The following is a 27,214-nucleotide window of genomic DNA, read 5'->3' as shown; positions in this document are numbered from 1 at the left end:
TGGATTAATCCCACTGCAACAACTCATATCTTGTTTTTTCTTTGTGAAGTCAGTGTCACACCGGCAACTATCCCATTGTCTCTCACGTAACAAGTCCTGCAACCAATACAAAAGAAATGGGGGTAAAATGGTTTTGAAGTGAAGTGTTCTCAGTGGGTTCCTGCACAGATAAAGAGATGAAGGACAAAGCACTGACAGATAACAAGTGGAAGATGAGAAACCAAAGAAATCAAAGGCAGTGGAGGAATTTGTTATAGCCTGAATGTGGTGACAAAAGTATAGAGGGAGTCAGCGAAGACAAAGAGATTTAGATCTTTGAGAGGAGGAAAAAGATGGTGAGAGACAGCAAAAGTCTTTGTATTTGTGAGCGGGGGAGTCTCACGGGTCCACGGAGAGAAAGAAAATGAGGCAGCAGAGGGATTCCAAGCTATACTTGGAGGAGGGGGCTGTAGGGTGAGTGGCAGGTGGATTTCTGCAGTGGAGCACAATCAGTTGTGGCTGATAAATTGCCCCAGTTTCACTGCAACAGCCCTCGAATCCATGCCCACATATTAAAAAAAAACCAGCACCAAAAACCCACCCACACATTCAAACTCCTGCTTCCTCTTATTCTTCTACTTAGGACTTTCTTGAAGACACCTTCAAGCATGAATAAGTATGAGAGAGACTTATATAACCTCAGCACTTGGTCCTCTCTCGCCAGGGATCCTCGTGGAGTAAAAAGCAAAGCAGTGGAAGCGGCAGGCATCAGCAGACTCAGAGGAGTGGAGGCAGTGAGATAGAGCAGCAGGCAAGATCTTAAAAGGAAGGTGTGGCTGTTCTAATGTTTTGACTAACAGTCGCAAATTCCCTTTAAATCCAGTCTGCTGGGTGTTCTGTGCCTGAGGCAGGCTGAGGACGAAGAAGAGGAGGAGGAGGAGGAGGAGGAGGAGGAGGAGGAGGGGAAGAGACCGAGGGGAGAGCAAAAGTATCCACCTGCTATTTAAAGCTAGAAAAAGAAAACAATTCTGGTAAAGACACATTTTGTGCAGAGAAAAAAAAAACACCCTCACAATTACTGAGGCAGTAACATTTTCACAACGCTGTGCATGTTAATAGTCTTCTGGCTGGAGAGGAGCGCATTTCTACCTTCAGGTAACTAATTAGTCTATATATTAGTCCTCATAGTAATGAAAGCAAGCCAGATGTTTTGACACAAGCAATTGCTTCTTAAAAGTGACAGTCATGTGTAGCAATTATTTCAGTCCTTTATAGTACATATTGCAGAACCGTCACATGACACCCCTGCTGTGTGTGGACCAGAGGAGCATTTGAGCTGTATGGCTCTGCAGCAAATCCGAAACATAACTAGTTTGTATATGCTAACGATACAATAATTGTCTGAATAATTGGCTGCACAATTTATGGTAAATTATTCAACAAACATTTTCGTAGGTAATTAACCTGGTGGTCAAACTACATCCATGATTTGAGGTTGTCTACTTGAGCTGTGTGAAAAGAGCTCGTTCATAAGTCACATCCCAGGCACGCAAAAGAATAGGTTGTGATCGATCATAATCATTTGCTTCCTTGCCGTTAATTAGATGATTAAAAACACGACGTCGTTGGCATAGTAAATATGATATCAGTGCCAGGAATTCATACGCTTTTGTCAGTATGGTGACTGAGAACTGAGTTGAAAGCTTTCCTGACTGCTTTGGTTTTAAAGGTGGGTGGTGCTGAGCTCACCGTATAATCCATAAACAACACAACATGTTAGGACATACTGGACGTTATATTCACTGGTAGGTTAATTGTGCTCATTGTCAAACTACAAAACCAAACTGCTCCCCAAATATATCTTTATATGGGAAGTGGAGCTAATCAATGCCTCGTTGCAGCTTTGTACTCATTGCATCAGCATGAGAAGGATTCAGCTGAGATGTAAAACTGAAAAAAATCTGTGCATTTTCCACAGAGTGAAATTGGTTAAACTAATGACTGATGTCACTGAATGCCTTGTCAGTCTCTCCTTTGCAACTACATTTGTAGGGGTGAAGGACAGTTCATCTAAAGCATCATTACACTAACCACAAAAAGTTAGAGATGTATGGCTTTTGTAATAAAACTTGAAAAGTTCATGCTGCAGTGATTCAACAGGTTGTACAAAAAAATACTGAACCACTGAACAGTTTGATATGTGCATTCAAACGTTCAGAGAAGGTCACATTCAGTTCACCTGCAAAGGTTATTGTGCATTTTAGGTTCATCTCGAAATTTCACCTGCAAATCGGATATCCTTAACTTTCTGTGAGTAGCGTGTGTTAGAAGGCGTGCTGCGGTTAGTGCTTGCCTCTTGGCAAGAAGATCCCAAGTCTGATAAACGAGTTGAGGGGAGAAAGGACTGTTTCCTTCAATGCAAATCTACCCTTTTGTCGACGAGGGAAAGTGGTGAGGATAGTGTAAAGCTATCAAGCTTCTCCAAATGTTGATACCCATCCACTGTATGAAATTAAAACTATAACCATGGGTCAATATATAATCAAGAGACTCATAGTTTACATTAAATGTGTGTCCCTCCAGTTATAGAAAATATTCCACGTCAGGCCATTCTCAGAGAAATGAATCTTCCCCATTTTCCCTTCTTACATTGACAATGGCCTCTTTGGTCTGGGCCATGTCTGAAATGACGCCATCTGTGATGATGAGCAGCACAAAGTACTGAGAGCCGTCCTGCACTGCTGCTGCATATCTGCACACACACAGAGGAAGCAAGATTAGAGACACGTTATCTTTTTCATGCAAAAACAAATAAGATATTAGGACTTATTAATGGATTTATCATCATATCATTGTGGAAAATTAATTCATGATGGTTTATGGTCTGCCTTATCATTATCCCTCAGCATGTGTTGATTCAATAGAAACGTCCTTTGTCATTGCTGTACTTTAGATAACACTCAATAAAATGCCCGATGAGCACTCAGCGATTGACCAGACCAAACAAGCCAGAGTTACACAATTTGATTCACAGATCAATTCCTTTGTTACAATCTCTTTTTTATCCAAGTTCATCTATTCAGATGCAAAATACTAGCTGGTTGTGTATTTATGTAACAATGGCAAGGTTCAAAAAGGATGAGTCCATTTTATCAGAGTGACATTTTTAATTACAGCGCAGCACTGGCATAATCAGATGGGAAACTGTTTGGATTTGGCTCAGCAGAGGAGCTGCTGAAGGAAACAATGGCAGAACCAGGTGAAGGTTGATGTCAAGCCCCGCCAGAATGGAGTTGGTCCGCCTGCGTTGATGTTATTAGTTTTTGTGTTGTTAACTGCAAGTGACGTGCCAGAGCATGGTCACAACTACAGGCACACTTGCTATTTATCATCATGCCATCAGTTTAATAGAACAACTCCCAAAGCTTTTATCCACACTCTCAAGCTCAATGTGGTTTTCTGGGGTAATGTCTTGAGTTGTAAGTACTTTTTGTCCTGTCGAGGATGAATTAATCTTGGAATAGTTGTTGTCTCCACCCCTCTTTTGACCCTTAGTTTTCTTATTTGTATGTTAGGTGTTACAGCTTATAGACCTACCAAAGATTATTCAGGATTTGTTAAAGAACATCAACAGAAAATGGACTTTAACATGTATTTAAGCCAATTTTGTGAGATAATCTAGGATATTTTACAGTTCTTTTTTAGGGTCTATCCTATATTTGTACAAAGTTACTGTAACATTATTCATGGATGGGACTATAAGCAGGAAAAGTTGACATTTCCGAAAAATTTTAATTTAACCAAAGCCAGTATCATAGAGATTTTTTTTTCTTGTAACGTTATATGTTATAATGTAAATATGCTATTATCTGATGGCTTTAATAATATCATATCACCTTCAAAAACCTTGTATTTTTGGCCGATGTAGAAGAACACAATGGTGGAAATGTTTATTCTTGTGTTTACATTGAATAATTGAGCAACATGTTGTTTTGGTGCCTCTAACAGGAAGAAAAACTGATCACTGGCCTGCATTTTATCTCACCTGGCAACATGATTCACTACAGGAGCGAAGTTGGTTGGCCCGTACAGCTGCACCGTCTTCAGACTCTGATGGTATGCTTCCAGGATGCCTTCAATGCCATTGCAATAAGGATTTTCCATGTTTCCATTCTAAAAAAAACAGCAAACAGTCTACCTGTGATCGTTCTATGACTGTCTTTTATTTGTCATAGACAGTAACTATAAAATATAAAACAACAAAATCATTTGAACTGAACACTCAAAAGTCAAGTTAGGACAGGATGTCTCACCAGAGGAAATTCATGTGACACTCGTCCATCAGGTGGGAGTTTGGCTCCGAAGCCAAGAGCCGGGAACATTTTGTCACTGTCGTAGTCCTGAATGATCTCCCCAACAGCCTTCAAGGCCATGGCGTAGGCGTTCAGCTGATAGGGATTCATGTAGTGCAGCGAGGTGGACTGGGACGGGTTACCTGCGGACAAGTGAGCAAATGTCATTATGGTGGAGGAGCTCCAAAAACACTGACTCTTCAATGCAACATGTCAGTTTGAGGAGAATTAGTTTGTGAGAGAAACCAACCTTCTGGTCACCATGAAGTCATTCAGTATTGATGTAGATTATATTCCCAACGTGTGAATTTTTCTTTACGATTTTCTTCTGTTTTGATTTTTCTTCAGAACTTTTATCCTTTTGATGAACATCGGAGAGTTCATAAAACTACACTCACCTCTACTCAAAAGTTGCATTTGGAAACCCCTGCTGTGTATTGACTGGTGATCACCAGCAGCTGGTGTTAGTTTGCGCAACCTCACATTGGATATTGGATATATACACGTCACATGACATAATTTATAAAGTGTTTGTAATGTGAATCACAACTCACATTGTGTGAATCCAGGGTGCACAGACACAGTCACACATTCAGAATCACTAATTCACTCATACACATGTTCTTGGACTGTGGATGAAAACCGGAGTGAATGGAGAACTCAAAACTGAAATGTAATTATTTTCACTGTGTGGAGAGTGTGGTGCTTTAATCACTTATAGAGAGCGATTTGGCTTCTTGAAAAATTTGAATCTTTCCAAAGTTACTCCAAATATTCTTACATATTTTCTTATTCTCTTATATATTATTTTCTGACATAACATATGGCTAAAAATGCAGCACAACATCAACAAAACTTTTAGTAAAGAACAAGAATCTCATTCATCAGGTAAGATGGCAAATAAATGCAGATCCATTTAAAATTAACATACGTTCTGAGTAATCCCCAGGCATAGCGTACACTGGTAAAGAAGGCCTTGAGGCCTTTATTGTTTAGAGGTGGTGGTTCTGCTGGAATCCCCAGAAATTTTTATTTCCTCTGATAAATCTGTTCAATACTGGAGAGCACTTCCTCGGGATAAATCTTTTGGAAAGCAGTTGATCATATTTAATGGCATAAATACTGTAATTAGACTTCAGTGTGGTCCTTTCACGTGCTAATGCCGAGCTGAGTGTTGTGCTCCGTTTATTTTTATTTATCTTTAAATGCCTGGCATACTCTCCATTTAGAGCGTATCGACACATAATTTACCGAGGATAAACTTTCCAGAGAAAGCGATCACTTATTGGAAACACAGTGCGTACAGTATGCGTGCCCGCACTGTCTGCTTGGGTTTGTGTGATTGATTCTGAAATTGGACATGCCACAGGCAAAGAGCACTGTTATCTGTTCTTGCTGCCCCCTTCTAAATGCACACTTTGTTGTTAGTATCACTCACCATTAGATGCTGTGAAATCAATGGCCACTGTGAAATTGATCTGTGTCCTAGAAGAGGGATGGAGAAGGGACATTAGAAAAACAATGACAGAGACCACTTCACAATCATCCCACCGTCTTAAATGTCTGTGCTGTTGCATGAACATACGTCTCAGTGACACATACAATGGTGATCATCTCAGCCATTACAAAACAGTGATGATTTCTTAAGCCTGTGAGAATCAGTAACGGATCCTCCCTGTCAGAACCGGAAAGTGCAGACACTTTTAAGTGATCGCACTTCTTTTATCTTGTTTATTTGACTGTCTGACTGTTTGACTCCACGAGGAGAAGCAGGAGGTGACGAGCAGCCCGAGACACGGAGCCTGGTAACAAGCAATTAGGCTGATGGAGCACTTAAGAGCAAATCATAATCCAATTTTCCCTCCTGTTGAAGCACTCCCCCCTTCTTTCTAATTTACGACAATGAGACGAGGCCTTCGGGGGGCCCAAACGACAGCCTCTCATTACCTACCAGAGTCACCAGAGACGCCGGCAAAAGATTGATAATAAAATGAATGAGTTAGGGTTTTGCATTAACCTTTCAGTTTGGGGCGTGGACCATGAATATGCCACAGCATGACCCTGCTGACCTCAGAATTAATTAAAGTTAATTTTTAATAATTCATATGCAGTCTTTGAATGAAGTACTGTTGATGCCTGCGGCAGCTGGTTTGGGACCCTGCAACAACAATTGTAGAGGTGTTTACCCTGTGATGTTAATTTATCAATTGTCCCTTTGAGGTCCTCTCTGTGTTCACAAGCGTACTTAACAAATTCACTTTAGCTACTCCCCGGTGGAGATCTGCACAGCTTTTAGCTCACACTCACCAGAATGTTGGACAACAATGTTGGAACAATTATTTGACAACATTTTCAATATAAAAATTAGATTTTGTTATTAGATGTCAAGCAAACTGGATCTCATGAATGATATACAGAAACTAGATGAGGACCTCAACCTGGATAAAGACCAGACTGACCTGATACTGAACACCTATTTCCAAAATGATTGTGCACATCTTCTCCAACATTTGTTCAACTGCAAGTGACACATTGGTGATGGCCTGTAAGTTCCTGCAAATGTTTCAAAGTTTCAAAGATTCTTTGGAAAAACTTTTCCATTTTTTTTGTAGCACTGTGGGATAAAGGCTTCATCTGGTGCTTTTCTTCATGGACACGAGGAGGCAAAATATCAACTATTTCAATGGCCAGCAGCCTTGTCCTTTTTTTTTGTTTTAGTTTTTACACTTTACACGTCTTCGTCCTAATTCAGATTCTGCAGTGATGAAAGGTAATGTCCAAATTATTAAATTGATTAAAAGTCTACAATCCATAATTGATACAGAGAGAGAGCCACTCGCAATACGTGTCATATTGTGTTGTCTTGTCCTCACCTCTTGAGTAGATCAGTGTTGTGAAGCTTGAAAGTGAAAAAAATCAACAGTGTGACGACATGTTCCTTTTACTTCAATTTACGCTCAGGTGTATTGCTTTTGAGCTTTCAGAGTACTCAAATTATTCAGGCTCTCTTATGATTATGTCAAATAAGATGTAAAAGCTGCCAGACCTTTCATCACAATGAAAGCCGTAAAGTTGAGTGTTAGAGAAAAGTGCTTTGACAGCTGCGGGAGAAAAGATCTGGTTTGTCCTGTTTTGCGGCTGCAAAGAGCTCAAACAGTTTAAGTGGGGCTCCTACTTAACTTTCATCCATTTTCCTGAGAATAACATCCGCATTTGCAAGAACCTGCTCTTCGGTTTTCTGTAAGCGTCATACCAATGTTAGTGGGCAGACTGATGAGGGTGATATTTTTTGAAGCAAGACTACTAAACCTTGAGGTTATTGTATCATAAATCAGCCAAAGCCAGGAGCTGTCAGTGAAATCTGTCACACTTGTCAGCTTTGCCACAGCACATAAAGCCGCTGACAGTCTACCTGCTGCGACCGGACAGAGGAGATCAAAGCAGGACCCAGCCTGCCTGATCGGCGCGCTGCACCTGAGAAATGCTTAATATTCACATGTCCACCTCCGGTGCTCAGACTAAACGGAAGTCGCATGGCTGCTGTCCTCAGTGGACAGTTTAGCTTGAGCCTTCTCATTTAAAATGAATGCGGCTCTTTAGTGGAGCAGAAAGCTTTGAACTCATAAATCAGTTAAACAGAGTTAAACATCATACGTGCAGTGCCACTACGCATTCACTTTAGTAACGCTGAATGAAAATGACACAAATGCATAAATAAATCCGTAACACAGGTTACACTGTATTGCTAGTTATGACTAGTAATTACTGCTTTAATCTTTTATAGGAAACTTTTTCAAACACTTACAAACTAAAAAAAGAGATATAATTGTATGTGAATAATGGTTTGAGGATGTCAGGAAGTGATTTAGCATATGTGGACGATATATTAACCCAAACAAATATGTAGGAAAGTTTCATAATCACACATTTTTTATGGTTTATAGCTTAACAAATGTTTTAAATAGTTATAGCAGCTTGGTGTGAAAGCAATGTGTAAGGTATATGTAAGTTTTAACAAATTGATTTAGTTGTCACTATCATTAAGCAATCAGAATGACCATTTAGATCATTTAGGCAATAGTTTATTAATAAATTTCCTTTCAGATTTCATTTAGAGTTTAATGGAAAGTGAGCATGTTTAGTTTGTCTTATTGATGTGTTCAGACTTGTGCTGGCTTTAAAAGGCAGGTCTTCAAGCCCAAATAAATTACATTTTTTTACCTTAATGAAAAATGTCAGATCTCTCATGTTGCTCTCACCTGGTGCCGCTTAGTAGAAACTTAAAATATGACAACTAACATAATCACTCTTCGTTTTTTTTTCTCCTTCTTTTGCTACTGTTATTATTGATGGATTTTTGCTTCATGATCTGGCTAGTGAATAATTTTGAGCTCTTAAGTACATTAAAACCTTTGTACTCACCCTCCTTTTATGTAATCTAAGAATGTAAATTCCGATTCCACTGAGAACGAGAGCAGGGTCACCTGAAATGAAAGGAAATAAAAGCTTTTTAAAAGAACAGTGCTGCCAAATGTTTTCATCCTCAAAAAAAAGCTTCGGTGCATTTCTTATAGGCAGTGCTCTTCTATTGGGAACTATACAGTACGTTGATTATAATACATACATATAGAAACAATTTGCTTTTCCCAGATCCCCAAGTCCCCAAGGTGTTTTTCACAAAATTATTGAGTTAACAAGTTTCTCGTTAATTAAGCAAGACACATTTGCCTCTTTGCATTCTGCAAAAAAAACTTGTGATTATCATTAATTGAATTGAATCGTTTAACATGAGCAAAGTGGGTGTGGAAGGAAACGGAGGCACGATGCCAGTTCTGATCAGCAGCTGAAATTGTACTCACTGTTCCCGAGTTGACATATTTCTTTTTCTTCATTTTCTTCTTGGTATTAATAACCTTCAAATATACAAAAAAGAAACCGAAAAAAGTGTAAAATTATGTTAAATAAATGCATCTCAATGTATAAAACTTGATAAATATTTCAAATAAAAGACATACCATTTATAAAGACATGGAAAAAAAATGTAAATCACTAAGTATGCACATGTTGTATAACGTCTATGAGTCAGAGACAGACACGTGTGAGGAATACAGTATGCTGTGCTAATGAGCAACAATCTCACTATAACTTAATAACATACACAAACATACATAACATGTACAAAACATATGTGTTTATAGGCTGCAAACATTTTATAAAAACGGACACCTAGCCACTTAATTATGCCTATAAATACGAAGGCAGTTATGATTTCATATAAGCGCATTATGGCTGCAGTTATGTATGTTTTTACACACATCACCCTCGTCATTACATATCTTGCTTCCTCTGAAATACATACACGCACCTTTACGCTGTACTGTTTAATTCTGCCATAATAGATGTAACATGCGAGTGGGCAGCGAGTATGCTCAACCTTTGCATGCATGTGGTTTGTTGGCAGTACGAACAATGATATTGTTGTTATGATTAATGGAACAAATATGAGACGAGACAACAGTTCAAAATGAAGCATGTGCAGGAAAGACCAGTCGGGTTTCATGGGGAGCACCACCAGGAAACACCTCTTGTCAAAGCAAGTTGGAAAGACCAACATAAACCCCTCAGACTGAATCAATAGCCGACAGGCTTAAGGTGCAACACTTACATTCACTTCAGTGACACTCTACCAGCACCAGAACAAGAGAGAAATGTCAATCCGGGGACCAAAGACGTCTCAGCTCATTACCTCAATTCTGTATGGCTGCTAGGCATGAAAGTGGCAGCCCCTAATTTAACATGGAGGGATGGCAATTTGTCTGACACACTGAACAATCTGCTGATGCAAAAACTAAAGGGCCTTTCAGTCTCACTGGGAGGTAGAGAGGAATCAACCGTACTCTATAATGGAGTTGACGTCTAAAAGACAGGTATTAGTGTTTCTTCGAAAGCCATCGAACCATAGAGGCGTAGAAATACTGATCTCCTCTTTTCTGGGAAGAGTTTGACCTTCAGCTAGCATTAACAAATGCTAATTGTCTTTTAGGATTCATTACAGATGATAGCATAAACACTTGTGATCTTTAAACTGTCAAAACATATATGTAATAAAGTCCATTCTGCACAAACGTCATTTGTTTTGATGAAGAAGGGAATCTCCAATGTCATTTCAGTTCTTGCGGTTCAATCATGGATCCTATTAAGAGCTATTGAAATGAGTTTAGTTGTTTTCATACAGAGTTATATTGTGTGCTATTAGAGGACACAGTAAGCCGTCCCTTGAGAAGTACAGAGAAATGACTATGATCATATTAAATCCATGGATTGTTCTCGTATTAATCTGGTTTCACGCTGCTGCTAATAGCTCCTTATGGGTTTCAGCATCCAGGTGGTCATCGCCATGAAATGATTTGCCAATTTTTCTAAAGAAGAATATGGTGAAATGAAGAATTTCATTTGATATATAATGCGTCGGGGAAGGTCGGGGCATATACACATGTTACTACACTACACAAATGCCCTTTAAAATGTTTTTGCATTGCATTGCACATAATAACTTTTTCAGTATATTGTTTCCAGATAAATGCATGTATTTTCTATAAGTGTGAGGAATATAAATGGAAAGGCACAGGCTGTACTAATGGAAAACAGTGTGGCTGTGATGTCAAAGATGGAAATGTCAATCGTGTTAGAAATGTGACTCAAGATATATCTGGCATTCAGGGACGCCACATCCCGTCAGCCACGAGACACGTTGCGAGAACGCTGGAATTACTCACCTCATACACATTGAACTGACTCTGCCCTCGAGCGAGCTCTCGGTAGCTGGTCGTAAAATCCCCGATGAAGTCATGACTGGGAGACGAAATAAAGGAGGAGAAATGCCAGCAGGTGTGACGAAGTTTAAACAACAGGGCGGAATTTTGGGAGAAGATGGAAAACATGGGCTTGTGGAGAAAGTTCGTGTGGAGGACCTTTCAAATAATGATGGATCGCATACTTTATTCTTTAATCAAATTGACAGAGTAAAGATTCAATTTAACAGATTTCACTTCATATCCTTGAAGTTACACTCACCTGCCATCCCGATCCCAGTCATAAACCTCCACCTTGATTGTTCTGAAAGAAACAAACCAGAACACTCAATACGTTAACATTAATATGGACTCTCATGCTGATGAATATCGACACATAGACTCAATGTCATTGATTCACTCCAGACTTTTCATCCAGCCTCAGCAGATGAAGTTTGCCTGGATGTCATTAATCACAAATTATCTTAACTTCAACAATGATAAAGAACATAATAACGAAGAGCGACGGGAAAACTTTTGTTTCTAAGCATCAAATTTGAACTGCCACTTGACTCCAAATGTTCTGCACTGCAACAATGACAGACCTTCAGAGCTTTTACATATTTATATATATTGTATTGTAAAAGTTTTGTCTTTAAATAACCTGTTAAAAAATACTTACAGTTCTTAGTTAGTCAATATGTTCAATTGTCAGTGTGTTTTCAGAATAGGGTGCACGTTGACAGAATAATGATCACTCTCCTGCACAAAGCCTTTTCTGTAAGTAACAAGGCACACGACTTCAGAAACACATAAAAGACGGAGAAAACGTTCTGAAACAGTGCCAAAGGAACCCCAAAATCAATTAAAACAGATGTCACTGTGTTCTACATTTGGGTGAGTTTCCTCCATTAGAACAAAGCAGAGCAGCTGGTTGCATCTTGTGAGAGATAAAAACTTCTATAAAGTGCTTTCTGCAAAGAATTGTAACTTGCAAACTGCAGCACATGTTTACTTCCAACATCCAAAAGAACAACAGATAAAAAGACACACTGATGACATTTTACATAAATGCAGTAGGAACAATGTCCCTGCAGAGAAGAACAGGAAAAAAAAACAACCCTTTTTGGCACCTTCGTTCCATAGTCACATTGATCTCACTCTCATCTCTCCACTCGCTCCCCACTTCGTCTTACATAAGTTCTGACACCATCCTGATCCAAAGAAAATAGAAGCAAGCTGTACATCATAGGATCCTTCCTGTCACCAGGGAACTGAGAGATGCCTGATATGAGCCCAACTTCCTCTCAGCCACCTGGCCCTTGTCTCTCCATGGTGACAGTTTGCACGTTTGAGGTTATCTACAAGGCTGCAAGCTACATAAAATGGGCTCGTCAGAGAAACATGGTGCCTCTTCTCCAGCATAGGTAAAGGGGGAGGATGGAAAAGAAATGAAGTCATTCTGTTTTCTAAAAATGACAACTTTGGTCGATTGTTGACGTTTTTTTTGTTTTGTTTTGTTTTGTTTAAATGTTTATTTTCAGTTCAGTTCATTGAATTAAATACGATGGGCGCAAAAGGAGGCTGGGTTTGTTTCAACCAAATGGACTTTCATCTAGGAGATGACAGAAATCAGTCCTTACTCTCAACAGTCTGTACGCAATACAGATTGATAGCTGTGCGTTGCAGTCTTGGTGCATGTCGTCAAAGACACTGGAAACTGTCATCATGCCATTTCATTTCAGGTGTCCTTATGTCCTATATCATAGCTTTATGAAAAGCCTCAGAAGCTGGGACCCCCGAGTGGTCGTTGAACCCTCAGAACAATATACACTCCAAACCTAATCTGTCAGAGATATCTGCCGCTACTATTCTAAGACATTTTTAATGAATATGACTCATCCTCAGTATTGAAGGCCTGTATAATTGAAGAAAAAGAGAGACCGCTTTTGACACTGAACAATTCGTTGGCTCCAATTTCACAGATGTGTCTGTCATCTATTGTGAAGGCCAAAAACAGACATGTTAGCGTCACCCAAAGATTTGATTCCTCTGATGTTCTTAATGGCCCAGCAATAAAATATATACCTCAGCTCCCACCCACAGTAGGTAGCAGGGATGTATAGATTGAAAAGTGTACATTTTTTTGGTATGACCACTTGGAGTGGCTTCCTACTTCCCCTGTTCGGTTCGCACACTGTCACACACCGACTTACTGAACTGGAACAATGCGTTTGACATATTGAATTTCAGGTTTTCCTTTTGGAACATTTTAAATAGGCTTTCCTTCTTTTTTCAGCTTTGTCTCATTGATTGTTCTCACCTTTGTGTATGTGTTTCTTCTCTTTCATTGTACACCCTGTAATTGTTTGCAACTGTGCACACATTCTTATTCAGGAATCAGATACATGGTGTCATCAAAGACTACATCTACATCTTGCCACTTGAAGGGCAGTCTCCTGAATCACTGTCAGCCTGTCGCCAGGAAATAAAGGTGAGAAAATGTTTTTTTTTTGTCTTTTTCCTATCGTTAAAGAACACCCTCAAAGTCTGCCAAATGATCTGATTTAAATATGATAGAGGTATAGCCTCTGGCCATGATTTAGATCTGGGATTTCCATTTGTTGTTTTTGTGCAATAACAAGCGGCGTGTTTTATATGACCGACAAGGTGCAGTGGTGCGTAAATCTGGATATACAGCATATACCCGACTCAGAGCAAGGGTGGATTTACCATATACTTACTGAAAACAGCCACAGATACGTATCAGTGCACTTCTGCAGAGTCCGGCTGCAGTTAATCATGTTTCAGCCTTTTGTGTGACCGGCTGTTGTTATTGACATGCAGACTTTCCTCCCATGACTCTTGCCTTTAAAGGCATCGCTTCTTTCCAGGCGGAATAAGAAACACTAAAGAAAATACTGAGTACAAGCTCAGGCTGAAAATTTAATTGTATTTGTGCTGGGATGACCATAGAGCTTCCGACAATGCAAATGTAATGAAAACACAACAGGCAAAAGTCCCTGTTGTGAACTACAAAGACATTGGGTGAATGAAGCAACTGCTCAATGTCATGCAATGGCTCGTCCACCAGTGCCAAGTTCACCCATTCAGTGGTGTTTTTGAAGTTATGTAGCATTCTGAAACAACTCAAGTTACTCGCGATTGTCTACATCTGTCTCATCTTCAGATATTTCAGTTACAGTCATATGCCTCAGCAGCAAATCACATCAGTGCCACATCAGTGCTCATAAAACACCATGTGGCTTCGACATACGCAGGTGGACCATTCAGCCTCTATAGCTTTTAAAGCCGCGGTCCTGACCAATACTTTATCATAATCATCTCTGGGTGAGACAAGTTTTTAAATTTATTATGAAGTTTGACCCCTTTGAAGGATGGCCACCCACGAGTAATTCAAACTAGGTCTTTCTAGACAGAAGACACATCTGGCAATATATTGCTGTCACCTTCTGTGGGGGGATCAGGAGCCCACTGGTCTGAGTCATCTGATTTTGAAGAGAATCATGTTATATCAAACAAGTTTTGTATAATATCCTACTGCTGAAGCACATAGATTTCTGAGGTTGAAGTTAACCTTTTCTGAACCAGCGTCATCCGCAATTTGTTTAGAGCCAGTGAGGTTTTCATTGTAATTCGAATGGGATAAAGGTTGAGTCTACGGCATGTTCATTTGTGTGGAGAGATGTGAACTCACAAAAGGCCTGCCTCTTGTAATGACACACCCTCTGTCTTTCCTTTTAGCGTGCGCAGTGATGAGGTGTTAAAAGGGCAGATTCATCCATTAGTAGTGCCAGAGCCATCTCCAGAAGAGAGACTGACAACATCAGCCCGCAGAAATACATTAGACGTTTGGATGCTGTTTTGCAAGGTTGTGCTCGTTCGCGGATACAGCCCTCAATCTGACAGTGTGACTGTGTGTTTACCTGAAAAGCGTGTGGTCTGAACAGACAGGGCAGCCAGTCGGGCTAAATGAAGTTCAGCTGTCAGTGAGTGCCAGTGAGCTCTTTTTTTAAATCCTCCCACAGGAACTAATTGTTTCTGGATATAGCACAGTCACTGAGGGAGACCAAGAGAAATAAATGTCAATCTTTTTTTCCATCATCTCATTCTGGTGGTTTGACAGGGACGGACTTTTATTGATTTAAGTCTGATGTGCAGCATCTCCCATATGGTGAATTCACTGTGAGAAAAGCAAAGGAAGTTCAAAATGACTTACAAGTTAAAAACCTATTAAAGTAAATGAGACTTTGAATTGACAGAAAAAGAAAAAAAACCTGAGTGTTTTTCAGGTACTCACTTATGTTTATTTATCCAGTTTGGGAGGAAGAAAAGGCGTACAATCAGTAGAGAGAATCTATAATCTCGTTTAGGAGGGATACTGTATCTTCCTCTCTTTGCTCGTTTAGACTTGTCAGTTGGGAGAGAGGGAGCGTTCCCTTTCTGGAAATCTTAAGTGCCCTCCGTTGAACTCCAACTTTTTCTTTTGCCCTTTGGTGCAACTAATGAGAGGAACATGTCCAAACTCCTGCCCATATCTAATTAGACCAAAGTATATCAGCAGTAGGTCATCTCCTGACATCCATCTGCAGGCTAGAACTCTCAGCTGTTAGGAGTGCCTCGATGCTTTCTCTATGTGCCAGACTTAGAGTGAGGGCAAGAAGAGTCTGTGCCAAAGCACAGAACAAGCAGCTGGAAGCACAGGCAGCGCCTCTTCGCTCAAATACTACATCACCAATATAGAGACGATTCATAGGAAACTGAGCTGGATCTCTAACTCTTTAGGTTCATGTTGATTCACATTAGGTTAAAGATTTATTACAAACATAAAGGCACAATTTAGGGTTCTACAAGAGCCAGTGTTCCCCAGAAGACAGGATTTATTCAACCAGGGTGTAATTTGCAGAGAAACCAGAGGGGGGATGTCAATTGAATTTAATGTAAATGTAATAAAGAAAATAAAAAAATGGAAAATTAGCTGTGCTGAACAACCATAAATGTAACTGATATGGCAGCTGAATGATACCATTGCACAACTGCCACAATTAAAAGCCTGTTCTCCATCCACACAAAGTGTCCTTGGATGCTTGTGCTTGTATCGGGTATTAAGCTTTGCACTGCATTGTATTTTGTCTACATCGAGTTAATTCAAAACATCACTCTGAGGTTTCAAGGCATTGATAGTCAGACTGGGAAACTACATAAGATCATTTTTTAATGTTAATTATTAATCATATTTTATTATACAGTACTAGTAATTTGCCCTTAGAGCCAACCAGATATGGATGGTATGTAAGATGGACATCAAAGCAGGTATTGACTTGCTAAATTCTCCATTCATATAAATGTGTGTGTGGCTGTCTGCCTCTCTGTGCTGCTGTGATGGACTGATGACCTGTCCACGCTGTGTCCTGCCCTGCGGTCAGCTGGGCTCAGCTTTAGTGTATCACGAGTCTGAATTGGATGATGTGATATATAAAATAGATGGATGGCATAGAAGTTGAATTAATGAATGGCATTGGTTTACAATTTCCACAGACCCATATTTGCAATAGAACTTAGATAACATTACACATAATTTTATGAAAAGCTTTTAGTACTTATTAAAATAAGACCTATGCACTTGGCTTTAGACTACAAGTTATAGATGATCTCTGAGGTTCATGGTTTGAGGCTTCTGGCCCCATGACGTCTGCAGTGAGTGGATATATGACAATCTGTTTGCTTTTTGCTCTCTGTGTTTGTCCGCTCCTTTTCTCTCCTTCTATCCCCTAACTCCAACCGAAACAGCAGGAAATCTCCCACCCCTGAGTTTGGGTCTGCAAAGGTTTCTTCCTGTTAAAATGGATTTTTTACTTTCCACAGCCGCCTATGCTTACTCATGTGGAATTGTGGGGTTTTTCTCTTTCAAAGTGCCTTGAAATGCTCGTGTTTCATTTGGTGCAATAGGAATAAAATGGAATTGAATTGAAAATAAAGTAGCATAGTTTGCATAATGCTCATTATTGCTTATAAAACAAAACAACAACATAACAAACAATGAAATGATTTGACATTCTTCAGGAAGTCTGTTTTGCCGCTTAACCTGCTGTGAGTGATTTTAGTGTTCAGGTCAATGCATACATACAAATTCCTCATTATTGCGTTTCAGTCTTTGTTTGGGAGTTCTCTCACCTTGTTCTCTGTGCTCAATGCTTTTCTTGTGTGATGTCCAACAGCTATTGTGTGATCTGTCATTAATTGTGCACTGGGAATTCTGAAACCCGGGTTCACTTTTTTTGTTCCCCCTTATTTCTCCTATTCACTTATGTTGTTTTGTTCAGGGTTTTTTTCACTCTTGATGTGATGCGTTACTTGAGTTTTATACATTGTGTTTCGTGTGGTCTGATGAATAATGACCCTTAATCACTTGATGCATTCTCAGCAGTAGGGGATGTAACGACCAGAGAGAGGGAAGATCCATCCATTGTCCACCAGGAAATTGCACAGCGATGAAGCTTTTTTGGCCCGTTTCTGTGTATAGTGGAAATTTAAGTCAAAGTACTGCTTATGTTTTACTCTTTGCATCAATATGTTAGTAAGAGCAAACTTCTTAAAAGTGCATTGGGACAAATTTGGTAATTAAATCATCATAGACTATTTTAAGAAGGTGGCTTATATTTATGTTCATATTTCCACTTTACTGAAAATAGCAAATCACCATTAGAATTCTGGAGATGAGGGTTTAATCTGCAGTCGGCGCTCCAAATAGTGGGAAGATTCTACTGTTCATCCCAGCCCTACTTTTCATGATATGTAAGTGACTAATTTTGCACAAGTTTCCATTAAAGCCCTTACAAACTGCTGAGGAAAAAATACTCAGAGTTGGCAAAAAAAAGATGTCACAAATAGAAACAAGGCATGATTTCCAGCACAGAGATTCAGACTCGATGTTTTGAGAATGACTACTTCACCTCTGACAGGAGTTTGTGAAGGTTCAGTCTGAAAGTCTGGAGGGTGGACACATATTTATTCAGCCTGTCACGGAAACACTTGAGCTAAAAGGACACAGTTGTGTGGTGGTCAAACGGTGTATTCAGTGAGTGAGTTCAGGCCATCCAGCTGGAATCGCTGCTGTCAGAGTCAGGCAGTTGTTTCAGTTAACAAACAACTAAAAGGATATCGTACTTTTTTTTGGTTCATGACTTTTGATATGTGTTGATATAAATCTGGTTTGAACAAAATGAGGTGCTTTTTTTTTTTTCTTCCTCCTGGCTATTTGTACCACATTAGCATTTCAAATCAGTGAACACTTTCCCTCATTTGATGGATGCAAACAGTAATTACACATCAATAGGTTTGACAGGCTAAAGAGCCGTGTTTGTTGCAGGAGTGCAATAATGCATCATCATAAAAGATGAAAAACAGATTTATTAGTGTGTCTAAAGAAGTATATAATTAAAATGATCGACAGAAACACCACCCCGCTGCCCTCTGGTATAAATGAGGGCATGGAAAAGAATAGACTGATACACAAAGTTTATCTCTCACCCACACGTCAATATAAACCCTGTTTACGGTGTTGTGTTAGTGATATTTTAGGGATGCGGGATCTCGAGCTGTTTCAGCGCGTGGGTTGTCATTTTTCATTATACTCTGTGTGTGGGCATGTGTGAATATGTGTGCATGTTTGCATGGCTCAAGACAATTTTAGGAAGAGCCTCTGATGCCGAGCTCTGTCTCTCGTGTATGATTGGCTCTGACAGGGTAGTGACCCTTTCTTGGACAGAGATGATTGGCTGGCTGACACAGTTTACCTACATATATAGGCGACCTCAGCAGTGGCTCTGCCCCTGTCTGTGCGACTGTTTGGGATTTATTTGGGAGTTTTTCATGTTTTCAGCAGTCTCTGTAATTTTTGACTGCATACAAACAAAACATTACAGTCAACCTTAAGTGAGTGAGAGAGAGGGAGAGGGAAAGAGAGAGTGAGAGAGAGAGGAAGAATATAATGTCCTGTATTCCAAATGAAATATTTCCCCACATAAAAGTAATCTGCCTGTCACTCCTTTTTCATCCATCCTCACAGCTTTCTTCCCTACGCTGTCTTTTAAATTAGAAATGGGTAGATAAGCTGCAAGAACCGTGAATTCATAACCTCTCTGACACAACATGTCTGTATTAATTATGTGGAAAGAGGGAGCCGCAACCCATCATTATTTTAGATATCTGGTGAGTAATGTGATACATTTTTTCTGGGGCATCATGAGAAACTAAAGCAATATTAATGGAACAGACTATTATTCTTATTATTCTTGTTATTATTCTTGTTATTATTATTATTATTATTATTATTATTATTATTATTATTATTATTATTATTATTATTATTATTATTATTATTAGTAGTAGTAGTAGTAGTAGTAGTAGTAGTAGTAGTAGTAGTAGTAGTCGTAGTAGTCATGCAAAGCCTCAGAGATTTTCTTTGCCTTTCCAGCAGTGAAAAAATAAAACTATGGCTGCTGTTTAGGGCTGAGCTATATTAGCTGAGTCTAATTCGGGCCGTCACAAATATAAATCAAATGACAAAGCAGCATGTTACATGGTTTTGATTCAGGACTTTTCCTGCTCTGCATCTGTTTGATTCTGATATTTCTCTGCATGTTTTTTTGGGGTTCATGAGAAATCACATTGCAATCCTTAAACACAATGACCACAACTTTAACTTTAAGTTCAGTAAAAATGTACAAAACCTTTACATTCTGCGACAATCTTTTATCTTCTTTAACTGGCTGACATTTCTGTGATTGTTAAGATTTTCTAGCCAACACAGAGAATTTGGGCAAACTAATGTTTTAACCAGTATTTCATGTACACCGCGGCATTTAAATGAGATAGTCACAACAAAGCTTTTCTGTAGCTCAAATATTTTCTGTCAATTGGAAAGGTGCAGACAGCAAAAACACCAATAGAACCAACTGCAGTGGAGATTCCCAGTGTGTCCCATGTTGTGCTATTCTCACAAGAATCAATACACAGGGATGTCCTGAGCTCACAGCTGCTTTGACGTACAGTAATGCATCAACAGGAAGAATGGGAACCTTAACATTGTGCCGTGTTGAACTGTTATTGATTTCTGAAGGTTAAACGCTTCTACACTCCAGGTATAGATGGCCGTCATCAGTATACACCCTGACGGTCAAAGAGACACCAATAGGAGCAGAAGAAAGTCGATACATTGAACCGCCAGAGATCTGTGACTGCAGATGTCACTGAGGTCAATCATACTGACCATTCACAGCGTTTCCATCGTGGTTCAACTGTGATCCCGTAGAAATAGAGGGATAAACAAAGCCAAGAGCAGCATAGAAAGGATAAACAGCAGCTGGTGGGGATCAAGGAGTTAGAGGAGGCTGCAAAGTACCTGTCGTAGTCTCCATTGCAGAGAGCTCGCACAGGGATAGTGAACGGCTGCCACACTGGATTTAACGTGTTCTTCACCACCTCTGTTTTGTGGCAGATAGTAAACCTGGAGGAGGAGAAGGAGGTATGTTAGGAAATGACATGCTGAAGAAGAGGCTGAGAAAGAAAACTGATTATTTTATTATGTGCACAACCCAGGAAGAGAGAAAGAGAGCACGAGAAAGGGAGATAAATATGCAAATGAAGGGAGGAGCAAGCATCCACACTGATGAAGGCAACACTAAAGGCAAATCCCACATTCACATCCAGCAGCGACAGGAAAGATGCTTTAAAAAGGGCTGTGTTCGCTGCTTGGCATGTCTCACAGCTTTACTCTATTTTAGATCACAGAGAATAATTTAAAATTTCAATTTGGCTTTCAGAACCTTTCCCTTGACCACAAGTGTGACTATGATATGCAAATTGTTTCCCTGATATCTCCAATGTCTCTCAGAGCAGACGGCGCCCATTCTTTTGAAAAGAAACAACACATATCAGCATTTCATCCTTCTTCTTTTTTTTTTTACCCAAAGCCCTACTTGTGCATTGTTGAGTGCCTCCAGCCTTTTAAAACCCTGTGAGTCTTTTATCCACACAGGCTTCTAATTTGTACACCCCTCTGGCACCGAAAACAGATACTTGTAGCATGTCTGTGGGGATCCATTTCCCACTCTGTTATGTATGAAAACAAAACCACTTAGTAAAGCTGGAACAAAACTAACGAACCACTTGCTCCAGCAACTCTGGCCAGATAGGGCTGATGTTGCCACAACTGCAAAGCCCCTTTGGGAGGCTGAGCTGAGAAAGTGTGAGGCGATGGGAGATGAATCCCAACGTGGAGAGCTTGTCTGCTTCCCATTGATTGAAAAGGCAGATGCAGGGGCGGGTGTTGATGTTTATGTTTTTTTAATCTGCACAGTTGTTAATCTTTTGCATTAATTGCTTCTTTTCCCTTTTTTGCTCTCCTGCAGTCATTTATGTGAGACATAGTCGAGTGGGTTGTGGTGCGGATACGTGCTTCCTCCTTCGACATGCACGGCTCACTGCAATATTTCTCCAAAACTGTGCATAGTTGTTTTTTTTCCTTTCTATGCTCTATTTCTGTCAAAGATCACTTACAAGAGAATCACACAGACTGTCCCGGCTCTCAGGGACTCAGAAATTCTCTCCTAATAAGAAAAGGCATTTTCATATCTGACGATTTTGTAAAATGAAATGTAAATGCAGAAACTTTCGTTTAGAGCAGAGGTCTGCGGGGGGTCGAAAAGAACTCGTAAAATGACGAGGCATAATGTGAAAATGACGAAAAAAGACATTGACTGCAATTTTTCAATACAAGTAGGTTCTGTTCATAGTATGTCCTCTGTGGGTTGTACAGTTGCAGGGCAATTTACAGACAAAGAGCTGAAAGCAACAAGATTATTTTTTGCCAGTGAAATTACATTAGAGATTGTTTACAATATATTATGGAGGAAGATCACTGACTGTTATATGTGCTTGTACAAAAACAGAGGGAATATGTTGAATTTTTTTGTAGGTTATCACAGCTACAGCGGCCTAACTAAGATCAAGCAGGTTTTCATGTGGCCCCTGAACTCAAATAAGCTCGACATTCCTGCTTTGGAAAAAAGCCTCAGATTGTAGCTGCACCAAAGCACCAGTGCTTAATTCCCAGAGGAGATTCCCCAAGCACCTGTTGTGACATTTAAAATACTCGGGAAGAGAAAATACAATCGCATGAAGCACTCACGTTCCATCCTCATTGCTTCTGTAGAAAACCATGAAAGGGTCTGACTTTCCAAAGAAGTCCTTCTTATCCAGCTTGTTGGCACAGAACTGCATAGTAGCGCTATCCTGCAGGATGTATGGGAATGTGGGGAGGAGAGAAGAAGAAAGCGCATCTGAAGGATTTCACGGTCATATTCACATTGGACTATTTCAGTCCCTTGAGGATTTCCCAGGCCTTTTTTTTTTTTTTGATTGTTGCCGGCCAAAATACCCGATTTCGTCAAAGCTTTTCCAGAAAGTTGCGATATATGTTGCAATGACCACTCTCTCTCTCTACACACACACACACACACACACACACACACACACACACACACACACACACACACACACACACACCAAGCTGTATATAGGTAGTTATAATTTGTGTTTTATTTGTTTTCATTGTAAATAAATGTAATTTTTGGAATCATACTTGCTGTCTTATTAATGTGCACAAAGGTGAATGAAATGTCGACCTCTTCTGTGTCGAGAACTCCAAAATCCTTCAAGCTTTACTGTTAATTCCCGTAATTGTAATTAAGTTAACCATTATTTCAAATTCCGAATTAATGGTTTAGTATATAATTTCCTGTTAAACAGGTGGTGCTCCCGAGGTATCTGATACAGATCAGATAAAATTTTCATAAAATAATTAATAACAATCTTTGATAATTATCAATCAGCATCGATAGCCAAACTGCTAAGACGTGACATAAATCATACGACTTGATCCTTATGAATTAAGTTTTGCTGTTTTCCTGCTATTTTTAAAGCTTTTCTCATTCGCCAGCGACACACCACTATGCGGCACTGCACGGTGCAGTGTAGTGGTGTGTTGCTCACTGGGTCTGCTCCTGCAGTGTGGGAGCAGCGTGGAGCACAACGCCACACACGTCCGTGCAGAAATAAAAGTTCAGCCTTCAAAGGTGCATAAAACACAAAACAGTCTCTCCCCACTCTTGTGTGAGACATTTAGAAACCGTTTATCCAGCTGTAATCTTGATAAATGCCTCGATGCGAATGAGGAATGCGGAAATAGAAAAAGACTTCAGGTATTAACCGCGGTTAAATCTGCAGGCCGCAGTAAAATTGCGGGAAACTGTTGAATTTGCGTTAATAGTTGCGATCGCAACATCGCAAAATCCTGGAGGGTCTGGTTTTAAGTATCGACAAGTTTTCCTTTTCTACATTAACAGCTTTCAGTACATATGGATGCAGCTGGTCTTATCAAACATAGATAAGCTTCTTTTCATTTTATCTTTCCAACACAGTATGAAAATATATTTGAAACCGTGTCTATGTGGAAATCACCAGTCAGTCCAAGTGCTTGTTTTTTTGTCGCTTTTATTTTTCCCCATTGTTGTATTGTACTGAAGACATCAGAACTACTAAATAACAGACTTGGCTTGAACACTTGGCATTCCCTCCACCTGCTTCATGAAGCAGTCACCTGGAGCTTTTCCACTACTCATAAAGGAGTTGACACACATTTGTTGGCGGCTTTCATTCTTTTTCTGCAGACCAGTGCTGAACAAATTCATTTCAATTGGATTTAGACTCAGTATTTGTGTAGACTAGACCATCTGATGCAGCACTATTTCTCTCAGTCAGAGAATCTTTGGAAGGTCTGCAGTTCTATCTAGGAGGGGTCATTGCCCTTCTGAAAAACAAATAACAAATCCCACTAACCTCGACCCAAACTTAATGTTTGTCACTGCAGAGTGTTTCCGAGGTCATCCTGGTTAAATGCAGTGACTTCAATCACCAATAACGAAATATCAACGGATAAGACCCCCACACCATTACACCTGTGTGTCCGCTGAGCAGAATGGCACATGTAGAGGCACTAACACTGCTACTGGAAATCACTGATGTGGCTTCGAATCTTCTCTCTTTAATTTGGTGGTTTCAGAGGTTGGGAGCTGTATTGAAGTCACCCGTTATAACAGAGGAACCAGAGGTTTTCTTCGCCCTGGGCGGTCCTTGTGAGAGTCGGTTTCATCATAGCTTTTGATGGTTTTGCAACTGCACTTAACAAAACCTTTATATTTTCCGGACCGGCTGACCTTCACATGGCACTTTTCTATTGACAGAGTTGAGGATTTTTTGCTTCAATTTGAGTTGTTATTCGGGGTGTTTTGGAGGCGTTGGACAAAAACCTTTAATATATAATCAGATTCATTAGACTTGTAATACAAAAAAAATACTTACATGAATAGTGTGCAAACACTTGACTGGTGTTGTGTGTCTTGGTACTTAGTAAATATCTACATCGACATAGATAATACATTGGATTAACATGAAAACAATAAGTTAAAAAGGATTACAAAAAAACAAGTCGAGATATCTGCTGTTGTGTTGATCCACTAACAGCAGCTGCAGGAGGTAAAAGCAGCCCTGTGAAGCTGTGATAGTTGCTATGCACCAAAAAAAAAAACCAAACAGCCTGAAACTTCTGTTATATCTGTGTCTTCACCAGAAAATAAACAACAAAAGTCAAGCTTGATGTGACACTTTGACGGTTGATATAAGGCTGCTCACCATTTCTCTACTGAGTGACCCTCCATGTTATTCCATCCTATTCTATACAACTTGGATGTGGACATTGTTCAGACTTGCGACAACACAAGAAAGAGCTGCTTTGTAGAAACTGGCAGTGTTTGTGATTTTAGAAGATGTGAAGCAGAAAAAGCAACCAGCATTTGGTTGGAAATCCTTTTTTTTATCATTTTAGGTTTCACAGTGATAACGTTTTATTGCATACATGTTGGCTGTATTTATCTCAGTTGTGACTGTTCTATGCTGCACTTCATCTGCTCCACCGGTAGTCCTTGCTGTATTTTGAATATGTGACAGGACCACAGTCAAGAAATTACACATATTTAAAGGATTAGAACCCAACAAAGAAAAAATAAGTGTTAACAAGACATGAACTGTTCAAGTTTCAATGCTAAATTTAGGGAAGCTTTTTTTCTTTTTTTTGTTGAATCTGTTTGATATTTTTGCAAAACTGCATTTAATGATAAAACATGGGAACATCTCAATCCTACATATTGGTAGATTTCGGTAGTTTGATGCATCTTTTCAAAATATTTCCACAAGGTTGCATCCAAAATGCTCTCTACACTGTAAGTCAAAGCCATGTCCCAATATAAATAGAGACATTTCTCACTACTTTACTTTCATTTAGATACATCAATTCTTAAGGAAACCTTTAAAGGAAGTTTATAGAATCAAGTATTGGCCATTTATGATTTTGTTTAAACAGCGAACATGAAATCCCAATATAAACATATAGGCAATGAAAGAAAACACATTTGTTTTTGAAAACAGTGCACGCTTCTTCTGATCATACTTGTGAAAATGGAAACTAATTATTCTTGTAGAGATATTTTGACATTTACGAAAACGGATTGAGAAAATATCACATAATTAATTTATTCTTTCACTTAGAAAATGTTTTGATATTGTAGAGATGGGAGACAACCTTCATCCTGTCTATTATTGAACACATAATGCTGGAATGACTAAAATTGCATTTTCATGCAAAGGCCACTGCTCCTCCAGCTGACACGTTGACAGCACATCAGCGCACTGCAGCATTGCAGTCTTCTTAACTGAACATCAGGAATATATACATTCTTATGACCCTAAAAGAGATAGTGCTATTGTTTGTCACCATTTTGCAGTGATTTACTAAGAATAAAACCAGGAGCGAAATCATGCAGAAACAAGAGTATTCAAATGAAGGTTTTACATGTTTCTGACTCTGATTCCCTGAGAATGATCTGGAAATTGTTTGCTTCTGTTCACACTGGAGGGGTTGAACTGATAGTTTCAGCAAATAAATCTGAATTAGGCAAAGATCTTATAACATGCACAAACAAAGGTTATGGTGAGACAGCTGAGGAAACGCCTCTCATCACAATGAAAGCACCCTTTCCGTGAGTTGGTTTGCACTTCATTTACATATGTGCTGCAAAACAATACAATCATAGCTCATATCTGAATTTGCTCTGTGACGGATTCATAACTTCAGTTTTTACGTTCAAGTACATGCACACAGTTAAGTGCAAACAAAACATTAAAACAATACAATCACTAGGAGAAAAAAAAAACTATTGCAAACAAATTTGTAATTTCTATTGTACCAAATTACTATTGTGGTGAACTGTTATTCTCTTACTTATTTGTAGGAGGCACGTAGAAGGTGATCTAAAAGTGGCTGCCAATTCTGTGGCTGTCCAGTTTAAATGTCACCTGATTGCTATTTCTTCATGATCTACTGGCTCTAAGCCTACAATCCACTCGAGCTTTATCTATAAACACGACCTTATGGTCCAGCATCTCTTCTGTTGTGTACACTGTACATGTGTACAGGCTGAAAAGCTCAAAGTGCCGTATCTACCCACCGGCAGACCTGCTAATGTCAGAGGCAGCTGCTATGAGACTAATTCCAGCATGACGAATATTCACCAGGCTACGTTCTCCTGATACCCGTCAGAGCATATGGAAACCCATCAGATGCTTCTCGTGCTTTTCAGCCTGAGAGATCAAACAGACTGCACCGCCTCAGCTTCAGGCTTTTTCTCTTTCTAATAAGATTTGAGGAGGGTTTTGCTTCTTATTTGACTCAAACACGACAATGTGGTACTTAATCTTAGCAGTTTACTTCATTTTCACAAAAGAGAACTGACTTGTGCATTTGTAGAATCAAAATGTGAATTTCTCATTCCCTCATACTGTTATTTACTTTTTAATTAGGGAATCCAGTATAGGTCACCAATTCCATGTGCAGTCCCATGACAGGAGGGATCTCAGTGAAATGACATATTATAATGGTTTTAGTAATAGTTATAA

At 39.5% G+C, this 27,214-nt stretch overlaps 1 protein-coding gene across 1 annotated transcript in view; it reads right to left on the bottom strand.

Annotated features, from left to right (window-relative positions):
• The window catches only part of cpne5b (copine Vb), a 123,018-nt gene that overhangs the window by 7,696 nt on the left and 88,108 nt on the right, over positions 1 to 27,214 (bottom strand). The window contains exons 9-18 of the mRNA XM_080462030.1: positions 22,335 to 22,438; positions 20,547 to 20,651; positions 11,406 to 11,447; positions 11,108 to 11,183; positions 9,191 to 9,244; positions 8,754 to 8,815; positions 5,770 to 5,816; positions 4,293 to 4,474; positions 4,025 to 4,152; positions 2,629 to 2,731 (exon numbers count right to left, since the gene is read on the bottom strand). Coding sequence (XP_080318156.1) covers positions 2,629 to 2,731; positions 4,025 to 4,152; positions 4,293 to 4,474; positions 5,770 to 5,816; positions 8,754 to 8,815; positions 9,191 to 9,244; positions 11,108 to 11,183; positions 11,406 to 11,447; positions 20,547 to 20,651; positions 22,335 to 22,438 — 903 coding nt within the window. The remainder of the gene's footprint in view (positions 1 to 2,628; positions 2,732 to 4,024; positions 4,153 to 4,292; positions 4,475 to 5,769; positions 5,817 to 8,753; positions 8,816 to 9,190; positions 9,245 to 11,107; positions 11,184 to 11,405; positions 11,448 to 20,546; positions 20,652 to 22,334; positions 22,439 to 27,214) is intronic.

The sequence above is a fragment of the Lipophrys pholis genome, assembly GCF_963383615.2.
Source record: "Lipophrys pholis genome assembly, chromosome: 4".
NCBI lineage: Eukaryota > Metazoa > Chordata > Actinopteri > Blenniiformes > Blenniidae > Lipophrys > Lipophrys pholis.
The sequence above is the reverse complement of the archived record's forward strand: the minus strand, read 5'-3'. Positions and strand labels throughout refer to the sequence as shown.